Below are 13041 nucleotides of genomic sequence, written 5' to 3'. Positions count from 1 at the left end.
CCTTTGCAAGAAAGGCTCATTGACACTTTTTTTTTATTCGGGTTATAACTTTGGATGTTAAAATTGAATTATGTCGAGACACCATCAGCACGTTCTAGTCGCCATCAAAAAAAACAAACAACTCCTCCTCTTTTGTGGTCAATCATAGCTGGTAACTGTAGTCAAAACATGGACTATATAACAAAGTACTAACTCATAAGCATCTGTTGACATCAGACATTGGGTGAACTTGTGAGCACAAAAATGAAAAGGGACATTCTATATATAGCGCTAGTCCTCATTCAGGTTAGCGTTAGTCTTGGACGGGGCGAGTGGCCACACCGCAAGTATGACCAGACCCCCGCCCGTTCATGGTGTGCTGTCTCCAAGAGCACGGTCCGAGGGCGCAGGTCTTCGGGGAGCTGTCAATCAGTCATGGCAACGGAGGCACTTTGTGTCGTGGTGGCTGTCCTGTGCTCAGAAAGGGCAAAAAAAAAAAGTACTAACTGTTTGAAAACACTGAACTAGAAAACAAACTACTGTTCAATTACAACCAAGCTGTGTTGCTTAGGTGACCCTTGTATAGTATAGGATCTCTCTGGATGGCGCGGGTGATCTCAACGTTTTGGTCAGTAAGTAAAAGGTACACGTCATTCGTTACGTGCCGCCGTACTGAAGTTTCTCCTCCTGTCAAATGAGTCACAACAGCGAGTCAAAACACAAAAGAACACAAGAGCCTAAAAAGAGTTCACACCTTAGCCACGGAGGAAGCCCATCCAAGAACAGCTCGGCCAATGCAGCAGCAGGAGACTCGTCCAGATATCCAGAATGTCGTGTTTATAGCTCGTTTATTCCTGAAAATGACACCACATCAGGGAGGGAGAAGCGTCTTCAGTAGCTACCTTTTTTTGTCCCGGCCCATTAAAATACCGATGAAATAAATGAATGCCACAACAGCCTTTTACCGCCTGGCGCCAAACGCTGGATGAAAAAGTCACACTGCATGAAGGGGCCTGGAAAAGCCACAGCTGTGTTTCTTGTTTAGTGGCCACTGAGTGGATCCAAATGTGCTTCTGACAGTTTTGGAAGTCGCACAAGCCGAAGCTCGGCAACCTTCAGGGGGACCGGCGCTGACTCTGACTCGGCATCAACTAACTTCCTGTCATGTGAGATTACATGAGTGAAGGAGAAAGTGTCATTCCCAAAATCCTGCAAGGTGACAGAAATAATCAAGAAATGCGCTGAGGACTTGAAAACTGGGTCCTAGGTTTTGTGAGCTGTATTAGGAATGACCGAGTTATCCGATTGGGCACTTGAGACATTTCTGATTCCAATTTCCGAGTCGGAATTTATAAAGTTTGCGTCATGTAAAGCCGGAGTTGTGTGCTCCCAGCACTTCTCAGACCTAAGACAAAACATGGAATTATACAGGTCGTGCTTTTCATGAGAATCAGATAACCTGTACGCACATACCAATTACCGCACCAAATTTCAACATTTCCACCCCATCTGATCAAAGTCAGCCAAGGCCTGATTATGTCTCTGAAGTCTACCCTAAGCAATTATCCCGCCGTGTGGGGTGTGTTAAGCGTATTTTTTTTGTTGGTTGTTTTATTTTTCCCCCTCCCCGATCTGCTCGGAAAATGGTTAGGGCTGAGACACACATGACTAATCGGTCCGAGTTTTAGCATTTTTCCTCCTTTCGATGAAAGTCAGCAAAGGCTGCTGGTCTCAGACTGTTGAGTTTAACACTCGTTCCTCGTTAGCGTAATTTTTTTCCTTTTCAGTGGGGCCTTAAGACTCATTTGTAGGTTCCAGCGGCTTCTGTTAAAATAATCTGAGTCACGAGGCTTGATGTATGTATCTCTGTAAGCTCCCGTCCTCGGGAGAATCACGGGACGAAGCTCTGATGTTGTGTGGACTGTGTGTGAGTTACAAGTGATTGGTGGCCCTTTGCTTTTCACTTCCTCTGCCCGTCTGGACTGCACTGCACTTAAAATCTCAGGCCATAGGAGATGCTGATGGCTGGTGTAAACATAGTAAATAGTTCATTCATCAAGTTCACCGAGTGCAGTCCTGCCGCAGCAACCCCCCCCTCAAAACAAAACGAAACCTCAAACTGGTTTGACAAAACCCGGCAGAGCTACTAATAATATTTGGCTTATTGTTCCAGTGACGACCAGTGAGTTGGAAGGAAATTACAAAATACATTTAACACGACAGGTCTAAAAAGTCAAGTCGGCATGCCAGAAACAAAAAGTGAGACAGTAAATGCACTCAAGTGAGATTACGGTAATGGGGCCTGTGTTATAAACAAGCGCTTCACCCTTTCTACTGTACACAAAAGAGATGATCCTGTGTGGCAGCTCACTCTTAAATAAGCAAACTGGCACAAACACAGTATAGCCTGCAGGCAGGTGCAATGTGTCGGCTCTTCAGTGCATATAAAAAGTCTACACACCCCTGTTCAAATGCCAGGTGATAGTGAAATTGAAAAAAAAAACAAAAAAAGATACCAAGGCTCGAATTGAGTGGTCTCGCATCGCTATTTGCGAGTCTAAATTTTCGTTTTGCGCCTCATAAAACAGAAAAGCCCAACTGCGAATCACAGATTGTTCGATGTGCTCGACGGACGCGAAAACACGATTCCGTCATCACCGAAAAGGCGGAAGTGAAGTGAAGCTTGGCTGCTGGCGTGGGAAGGGCAAAGCTGAATTGATCTGAAAAATGCAAGAGCAAAAGACGAAAAATGGTGAAAGCCAGAAACGCCGAGTATGAAGGCTGAACACGCTGTAAATAGGCTTTCATATATGTCAGGTGATAAATCGTTTATCCTCGTCATACGAAGACTCAATAAGATAGCGAAGTGAAGATAGCGTCCACAACGTCATCAGCGACTAGTCGACTCGACTTTCATCACATATGCGTGATGAAATATGTGACCTGAGATTTGATGATTCCCAATGTAACACAACGCCATCTGTCGACTCAGATTGACCTTTGGGATTAGATTTGTGCTTCGGAACCAATCGTTCATGTTGGGTTGGTACACAATCAAGTTGTCCTCATAATCCAGTCACCGAAAGCCCAACTTTCAGGTGGATTTCAATTCAGTCGTCGTTAAAATAAATAAATAAATAAAACATATAAAAATGTTTTAAAGGCAACATGCATTCGTTCCACGAAATTTGAATTGTTTTGCACAGCTGGTTGTCAAAATACACCAAGGATGAAGAATTGGATCACAAGAGTCACCCTCTTTTTCTAGCTTTGTTGTAATTAGCTTTTTTTTATCAGGGTTGTTTTGTCCCATGCAAATGAGCCACTGCTTACCCTGACCTCCTCTACTGCGGGGCCAACAGCTCTGACCGCTAGAGGCGGAGTAACTTCTTGAGCCCCGGGTCTAATACTGCAAAGCGCGCGCTAGCCCCCGAAAGTTGAAGCATGGATCGTATTTTCACTGGTGGAGGCAGCACTTCATTTCCAAGTCTCCAGATTGTAGCGGGTCCTCGGTTTACAATAATTTTGATTTATGGCGTTCAGAATTTTCCATAGGTGTAAATGTCAGTCTGAAAGGTTGTGTATCTTTGTTTCCCGGCCATTGTCCTGGGACAGGTCCAGGATGTACCCCGTTTCTCTCGCCAAATGTCCAAGACTAAATTGTTCATAGCTCTTCCTCTGATTGTCAATGTCTTTTTGTCTATACAGTGTTCCCTCGCTATATTGTGGTTCACCTATAGCGTATTCAGTCCATCGCGGATAAATTATTATTTTTTTTTACATTTTCATATCATGCATAGTTTACCATATCGCATAATTTTGTATGTATGCTGTAATGTTTTTTTTGTGGTAAAATAGATGCTTCCTAGCATAAAACATTAAAACTGCCCCAAAAAATGTAATAGTTAAAACACATATTACAAGGAATAAAATGTACATCGTGCTAGTGTGCATTATTGTATTTTTAAGAGTTTAAAAGGTGTTTAAAGAGTATAGAAAGTGTTTGAGTATGGCAGAGATTAATAGGAGTGTGAGGAGGGTTAGTAAGAGTGTGGGGAGGTTCATAGAGCTTTAAAATATGTATAAATCATAAATATATCTTGTCGTTACTTTGCAGATTTCATCTGTTGTGGGGGTGTTACAGACGTTAACCCCCGCGATAAACGAGGGATTACTTTGTAACAAGCTAAATTTAGTCTAAAATCAACTTGGTTTTTTTTAATGAAATACGACTGTGTTAATTATGCAGAGAAAATCGAATTAAAAGTTGTTTTCCTTCAAGATTATTATTTACTTCTGCTTGCGTCACATCCTGACAGTTAACTCATTCAGTGCCAGCCTTCCCAGTTAACATGGATATTTGACTTCTAAAGCCGCCAATGGCAGTGAATGTGTTAAAGAGCGCGCATGGACGAGATTAACCCTTCATCTCTACGCTTGAGCTGCACTCATCCTCTCATTTATATATATAACAAAATGTGAGCAAATGTACTTTGGAATTTTGTGGACACCTTCTGAGTGGAGTATAGCAACAGTAGTGCTTTAATAAATTAATTTGCGTGTGTTATATTCACGTCGGCTAGCGCTGTTTGGATTATAGCAGGACTGGGCAAAAACTTCATACCGTTTAACAGAGTCAGGGGATGGTCTGACTTTTACACAACTCTGAGTGCCGTTCTAGTTGAACATGACGACAACTTTCATATATAATATTAATATTTAATAGAGGTTTGTAAAAATGTCGTAATCTGTGATATACTATTACCATGAATGAGTGTGCGTGTAAGGTTGACACTCCTTCCGCTGGTGTCCTGGTGGGAAGATGAACAGCTGGACGCTAAGCAGCTTTCCACCCGCACCGAATCTGGCCTAGCCACCCCCCATCCTGCACACGACCGTCCGTCCCAGACCACCGACCCACCCCCCACCGCTGGCCTCTGTTTGTACGCGTAAAGCACTTTGTCCTGCGCACCTACGAATCTCAGTGGGTCGTCACAGATGTTGATGGGGTGCAAAGAAAATAATGCTTATATCCGATTGCATTTTTGGGGTGAAGGCATAGCTAGCCACCTTGCTTCACTCTATGGCAGTGGTCTCATTTTTGTCGCGGGCCATATTGTAGTTACGGTTTCCCTCAGAGGGGTGTTATGACTGTGAAACCATAAAAATCTTTAATCGCTGCCTCAATTTACACACGAAATTTATGAACTATTTTTGGAATCAGAAATCAAGGGTAATGGGTTTTTCAACTATTGTTCATGTTTGGTAACACAAAAATGCTTGCAGTATCTCAACATTATAATTTATGATATATGACTATTTGAAATTTCGGTGCAGATTTTAACAAGAAGCATGGAAGTTGACACACATGATTTGCCTTCGCGAGCCACATAAAATCAAGTGTCGGGCCGGATCTGGCCCCAGGCCTTGAGTTTGACACCTGTGCTCTATAGTGGTAAAAATGGGCTAAATTATTATAACTACAGTAAGTAACTCACAATTGCACCGGACAACAACTTTTGGCGGGACTCCTGGCTCAGCAGGAGTGCGTCACCAGGTACAGTTTTAGCCAGGTCCAAAAATTCAGGAAAAGTGGGGGAAAAAAACAAAAACAAAAACTGTTAAACGCTATAGTTCCGCAACCGAGCACTACATAGTTCTTCGTCTTTGGACGTTTTCAGCAATTTTCCTATTATGTATAATCTCTGAATTCATTTTACTGGGTTTTAAATGTAGCATATTTACCGGTACCTCATATTTAATTCATCTGCACCCCTTATGTACGCTCACGAAAAAAAAAATATTAGACCACCCTTGTTTCTTCAGTTTATTGTTCATATTGTATGCCTGGTACAACTAAAGGTACATTTCTTTGGACAAACATAAATGATGACGACAAAAACAGCTCATAAGAGTTTAATTGAAGACGTATGATATCCAGCCATTTTCCATGGTATTACGGAACCAGCTATATTTTGTTGTGTTCATTGTATTCTTCAGGTAATATACCTTTCGTGATACCAGGCAATAAAATGAACAAGAAATCAAAGAAACAATTGATGATGATAATATTTTTTTTCTGTGACTCTCGCTCTAGACTCTACATCATATCTAATGTACAGTGGACACCTACATACTTCAGCACTCACGGATTCACTGTTGTTTTTTTTTTTTTTTTTTTTTCCTTTTTGTTTTTTCTGTTTTGGGGGGAACCACCCGCGAAAATTGGTGATTTATCCCGGCTTAGGAATGTTGCCTATTTACACTATACTAATGTTCAATTGTAGAACATGTACAGTAGCTGTTCGCCACTGTTCAGCCACTGTGCGTGCACATTACACACACACCATCACCACAGGATAAATGTGGTCACATTTGCCTATTGGCACTTGGCCATCTGTCACACGCACGCACACGCACAGGCCGAGGGATCCGGCCTCCTCATCAGCAACCACCAAATATAGTCAAGCAGCGCAGCACTCTGGGGCTCGTTCGTCCCCACTCGTAGCACCAAAAACGCCAAGCAGCTCTCGCACACAATGACACACGTGAAAGTTATGACGACAGCGCACGCACACGTGGACAACGGAACGGTGCACCGTGCAGCAAACAATGAGGCGGTCATTCTCTCTGCGTGCCTGTTTTGTCATGGCAGAGTGTGGTGCGCTGCCTGTGGCACCCCAAGCTCAACCAGATCATGGTGGGAACCGGAAACGGGCTGGCCAAGGTCTACTACGACCCCGTCAAGAGCCACAGGTATTTTCGCACAAACACACACCCGTTATAACTTCGAATGAGTCCATACTTTCCTGCATGATTGACATCTATCGTCCATCCAGGGGGGCTAAGCTGTGCGTGGTGAAGAGTAAGATCAAAGAGAAGCACGCCGAGGCGTTAACCCAGGAGTACGTCATCACACGTAAGTTCAATCAGAAGTTTTTTTTTGTTTTTTTTTTTATCCGACAAAACAATCCTGCAATGCCACGTTTTTGCGATATCGACAAAATGAGACCATGATTGATCATTTCAACACAATTTCCACCATTAATTTGACCTACTACCTGAACAACTCAATTGATGTTTTTTAAATTTTTTAAACTGAAATGATGTGGTAGCACAAGTGTGCACACCCTCTTATAACTGAGATGTGGCCATGTTCAGAATTATCCAATCACATTCCAACTTAGGTCGAATGGAAGTCACCACACACCTGCCACCATTGAAAGTATCTCTGATTAACCCCAAATAAAGCACACCTGTTCTAGTAAGCTCTTCCTGGCTTTTTTGCTTTCGAGCAGAAACCTGAAGGTTTTGCACTAACACTGACTGCTCTTTCGAACTCGATGCTGCCACCGCCTTGCGGATCTTCTCATGTCAAGCAGTGTCGTGTTTGCACCGAACATACCTTTTGGAATTATGGCCAAAAAGTTCAACCTTGGTTTGGCCGGCCCATAACAAGTGTGTGAGGTATTAAACTTCCCATCCCTGTCCTAGATTTACACTATCCCCTTTCACACAGCCGCCATCCCAACTCTGCTGTGCCTCTGAAAATACGTCACAATCAAATAACAGCGTCTGGTGATGTATGAAGCACTTGTTGGACTGTCACAATTGCTGTCAACGCAACAGGATATGAGAAGTGAGTGTCATGTTTTAAATTTCACGAACCTGGTCCCGACATTGCGTAATACCCCGTTCCGGCGCCGATACTACCTCCAAAGTTGTCCTTAAAAGACTGAGCCTGCGACCAGGAGGAAGCCACGCGCCGTCCACGGCCTTCCATTAGCTGATGGAGCGTCCAGTCACGCATGAGTAGCTGGCCATGTTACCGCCACGTGTCCCCTTAACACCCCATCACGCCAAGGACAAACGCCTCTCCTGCCGACTCTGGCGTGATCGGCCGCTAGTCATCACACAACCCCCCTTCCTCACCGCCACCCCTACCTGTCATGTCGCTGTCACACCAGGTTGTCAGGACAATTTGGACAGTATTATCTCTTTTGTCTAGGTCGTGGGAGCGCGGCGTGAAGCAGAGCCCCGAGTGACGCACTCGATGCCCCGCCGCTGGAAAATTAGAGGGCCCATTGAGGAGGAAAGCGGGGGAATCTGTTAACGTTAACCTTTTTGCTTAATGTGGCGTGGCGAAGAATTAACGGCGACGGAAAATCACTTCATCTGATCCTCCGGACACACTCACCCACAACTCGTTCATTTACTCACGCACACTCGCACACTTGTGGCGTTAAGTGCTGCAGAGGCTTTTATTGTGATAACGCTCACTAAGGTGTGAAAGGAGAACCTAAACATAGCGTTATGTTACCCCCTCAAAACCCAAACATTAAAACTAAGCACAATTCATAAAAAAAATGAAAGGCTGAATGAAGGAAGTTTTTCAAGTGTTCTAAAGGGGACATATTTTGGAAGATTGACTTTTTAAGGGTTTGTATACAAATGTAGTGGTACCTTGACTTCCGTCGGTTGGCCGATTTCATTTTATCTTTGTGTTGCGAGCCAAAGTTTTTGAACAACCCAGTGCTGTTTTTCTTTATTTAAACACATAAAATGTTTTTTTTCCCAAGGCTTGAACGATTAATGGCATTTGAATCAGTTTCAGTGAGTAAAAACTGAGAAACTAGTAAATGTCCGTCCATGATTTATGGTCCCCCAATGTGAAATGAGCCGCCCTGTTGAAGTTAAAGTGAAGCTTTGTTAATGTCACCACTTTGTCGTCCCCTTTGAAGCTCATGCCTTGCCCATGTTCAGAGAGGCCCGGCAGAGGAGCACTCGCAAGCAGCTGGAGAAGGACCGACTGGACCCCAAGAAGTCCCACAAACCCGAGCCTCCCGTGTCTGGACCAGGTGAGGCCACTTTGTTTCTTTGTGTTGTTTGCAGAAGTGGCAAAAGTACTTAAACTCTCTACCTAAGTATAAGTACAAATATGTGTGTACAATAAGAAAAAGACTCTGAAATGTACTTAAGTACAAAATATATATATATATATATATATATATATATATATATATATTTTACTGTCAATTATATACAGTATCCATCAATTAAAAAAAACTGCACACAAAATAGTTCCTCTTTTATTAACTTGCATAGTGCTCATACTGATAAGAAAAAAAATCCCTGGACATGCTATCAAAACGTGTTGTTGTGAAACGACTAACAATTTTTTTTTTATTGAGCTAATGATAACAAATGGAAAAATACACCTTGCCTGTATGTGTTTTTTCAGATTAGACAGAATTTTTGAAAGCCAGAAGCTAAAGAAAAATCTACTACAGCACAGTAACGAAGTATTTAACGAAGTATTGGTTACTTGCCACCGCAGATTGTGGATGTGTTGTGAGTGTGCTACAGGCGTCCAACCGGCCTTGTGAGCGCCAAGGCAACTTTGTCAACTTCCAGCTGGCTCGTCAGCGCAGTGTTTTGTTTCACACTCGCACCCGTCTCCTGATGTTTCCACAGTGAACTGCGGCGTTGCAAAGCGATATTTCAAGCATGCAGGACGTTGCAACACATGCTATCCAAATGCTTGTAACTTTGGCGAAGCTTCAACAAAATATTCTTTCTTTTTTTTTTTTTTTTTTTTTTTTTTTTTTTTTTTAAAACAGAAGTGGGGAATCTTTTTACATCCGTGGCTAGTTCAGGCGTACAGTGTTGCGTGTGGTATTGCACATGCCCACACTGGCCAGCATGATTGTTGGGTTTGTACTTCTGAGGCCCTTTCACGCCGCACTGTAGGTAGTGTAGTCCAGTCGAGTAATTGTTTTGGTCTGCGTCTATGACTTTGTCCTCTCAATTAAACGCACGACTGTCACGAAAAAGTCATGTGACTCCAGTCCTCTGCTGTTTGCTGACGCGCCACGTGTCTTTCGGTTCAGGTCGAGGCGGCAGAGTGGCGGCACACGGCGGCACCCTGTCGTCGTTCATCGTGAAGAACATCGCCTTGGATAAAACGGACGACAGCAACGCTCGGGAGGCCATCTTGCGTCACGCCAAGGAAGCGTCGGAGAACCCGTACTGGGTGGCCCCGGCCTACAAGAAGTAAGACGATCCAGAGGAGCGCCGTTTCGACGTGACGGCCCGGGTTTCCTTCGCACCTGCGTGACTTGTAAATGTTTAAAGAGCCGCGCTAGTCGTGCCGGGTCCTCATTCAAACTTGATGGACAGCTTGAGATGGTTGGAACAGGAAGGGCAGCGTTTAGATGGCTATCACACACCAGGGGTGGAACAAAGCTGCCAGGTCGCACGTCCTCATGTTTGCACACCCGAGCAGAAACAGGTGAGCTTGGAGCGAGCTGTAGAAACATTCCGAGGTGTGTCAAAACATGTGGCATTGGATCCATCTAATATAAAATCAGTCATTTAAGACATTTTAAATGCAAGTGGCAGGAGTTGAATGGAGTGAGGTTAGGCTACAGATGCTTTTTCTAATGCTTGGCTAGCCCATTTGAATGTTTTTTTTTGTAGCGATGTTGTTTTTTTAAAGGTAGCTTTAAATATTGCACTCATTGATTTACCTTCAACAGACTGGTGGAAAGTGTATGTAGTGAGGTTCCCTAGCCTGGCAACGTTAGCGCAGCAATACATCGGCCACTTTTCTATCTTCATGTTCAAGTTTTTAATCAATAATCATTAAGTTGGAGTTATTTTTTTTGTATGTATTTGAATGTGAAAACTTTTAGCTCTGTGCCTCGGGTGTTGCTCTCTCTCCGTTTGGCTCCACTCTACTCGTTAAGCAAATTGAATAGTTTATTCTTGAACATGCTTATTTTAGTCATTTCTGCCATAAACAATGTTAGAAGTAAATGCAGTGAGGTTCCCCAGCCTAACAAAGTCAGTGCATTAATACGTCTGCAACTTTGCTACCTTTATGTTGGGATTTCTCATGACAAGTCATTAGTTTGTAGAGCTACTTTTTTTTTAATTTTTATTTTTTTATTTTTTTTAATTTAATATAAATTGTTGGCTTGTGGTGGCACGGTGACCGACTGGTTAGAGCGTCTGCCTCTCAATCCCTGGCCCCACCTGTGTGGAGTTTGCATGTTCTCCCCGTCCCTGCGTAGGTTTTCTCTGGGCACTCCGGTTTCCTCCCACATCCCAAAAACATGCATGGTAGATTAATTGACGACTCTAAATTGCCCCGTAGGTGTGAATGTGAGTGCGAATGGTTGTTTGTTTGTATGTGTCCTGCGATTGGCTGGCAACCGGTTCGGGGTGTACCCCGCCTCCTGCCCGATGATAGCTGGGATAGGCTCCAGCATGCCCGTGACCCTTGTGAGGAGAAGCGGCTCAGAAAATGCATGGAAAATGTTGGCTTGTGTCATTTGAATATGAAGAGAGTACCTTTGAACCTCAGGTTGTACTGCCTTTCTTTTCCACTTTAAATATACTTTTTTTTAGGCTTCGAGTTGGAATATAATTTATTCTTGAACATGCTTTATTTAGTCCTTTCTACCATCAGAAGTGCAAAAGGTGAATGGAGTGAGGTTCCGCAGCCTGGAAAAGTTAGCGCTGCAATTTGTTTGCTACGTTGGTATTTCTCATCAAGGATCATTAGGCTGGGATTGCTTTATTTTTTGATATTTGTGAAGAGGTTTAGCTCTGAGCCTCAGGTCAGGCCTCACAAATGTCTCCATCCTTAACATGTGATTTCTTTTGGTGGTGTTGTCCTGTAGGACGCAGCCCAATCCTGTGTTTGCAGAGGACTCCGAGGAGGACGAGGAAGCTGACAAGGAACCGGAGTGGAAGAAGCGTAAGATCTGAAGCCTCAGACATCAGAACTTCTTCTTATATTCAGACTCTTAAGCGGACTCAAGGTTTCTTACATACAACACCCGCTCATGCGCCGAACAGAGTTACTTTCTAGGGTAAACTTTGTTTGTCTTTTTTGTGCAAACGTGATCTCAGTGTAAGGAAGATGCAAGTTTATGGTCCCCAAAACCAAACTCTCATTTGTCTCCTTTTTGTCACCATTCACCATTTTTTCCCTACATCCTTTAGATTTTAAATAAACAGATCAGGCAGACGTCAAATAACCTATAAATGACTTTATCCTACTAAACTATCAGTGCAGATTTATAGTGGAGACTTCTGATTCCACCATATGCACTTCTAGTTAAAGCTGGCGTCACAAAATCATTTACAAGCTAATTTTTCCCGTCTATTAAATTGTGCACCACAAGCTTGTATATGTTCTGCAATGTATTCACCAACAAAGTCAAGTATGATTGGTCACTTTTTATTCGCTTATCTTACTGCAACCTGGTCCTCTGAAAACGGTGTTACTGTAGGAACTGTATACTTATACAATACTCATTTCACTGTGGATAATGAGACAGTCTTACAAGGACATTTCTACCTTTTTTTTATACTTGCGTGTAATTGTCTGAACAGATGAATGTGGCACATTCAGGCATCTGGAAAATTGCACCCAAGGATGAAACACCTTTGTGCAAGTCCACATTTATCTTCCTGACATCTTGGCTGATTTCTTTTGACTTTCCCAGGAGAGCTAGCAGCTCACGTAGCTAGCATGTGTTCTTGAACAAACCTCTGATATTAGCATTGATTTGCAACTCTGTTACTTTAAGTAGAATGATACTAAAATTAAATTAGTATTCAATTACAATTTTGCTGTATTTAATTGGAATGGATTTATTCAGCAATATTTTTAAAATACTATATGTTTTTCAGGGGTATGAGTATCTGTACAGCCAAATTTAAACCATTTTCAAAGATTAACTCTGGCCGTAACAGTTATTTGAACCTGTTTGTTCAATAATGTGAAGCTATACGTTACTTTTAAGTTTCGAGTTTTAAGCTGCAACTTCCCATCGGTTGTGTACTGTACATGATTGTTTTTACTCCATAGAAACAAAAGTCTTGAGCCCCCTGACTCACGATTGTGTTTACTGTACGACCCTGGCGGGCGGGCGGGCTGATGTTCAGGAATGCGGCCCAGGAATGGTGGGGGTGGGGGTTGGGGGGGGGGGGGGGGCGTGTAGGTCTTCCCATCAACTCCCATCCTCAATTTTACATTGTACTGCTATA

At 43.0% G+C, this 13041-nt stretch overlaps 1 protein-coding gene across 2 annotated transcripts in view; it reads left to right on the top strand.

Annotated features, from left to right (window-relative positions):
- Positions 1–13041, top strand: part of LOC133413884 (WD repeat-containing protein 70) — a 72101-nt gene that overhangs the window by 27693 nt on the left and 31367 nt on the right. The window contains exons 14-18 of one of the 2 annotated variants that reach the window (XM_061698794.1): positions 6635–6735; positions 6819–6898; positions 8721–8837; positions 9870–10032; positions 11667–11743. In XM_061698794.1, the coding sequence (XP_061554778.1) occupies positions 6635–6735; positions 6819–6898; positions 8721–8837; positions 9870–10032; positions 11667–11743 (538 nt within the window). Of the gene's footprint in view, positions 1–6634; positions 6736–6818; positions 6899–8720; positions 8838–9869; positions 10033–11666; positions 12928–13041 lie in introns of those variants that run through there. The other variant, XM_061698795.1, reaches the window with a different exon arrangement.

This window comes from Phycodurus eques, chromosome 15, assembly GCF_024500275.1.
Source record: "Phycodurus eques isolate BA_2022a chromosome 15, UOR_Pequ_1.1, whole genome shotgun sequence".
NCBI classification, from domain to species: Eukaryota; Metazoa; Chordata; class Actinopteri; order Syngnathiformes; family Syngnathidae; genus Phycodurus; species Phycodurus eques.
Note: the sequence above shows the minus strand (reverse complement) of the source record. Positions and strands in the feature narration are given on the sequence as shown.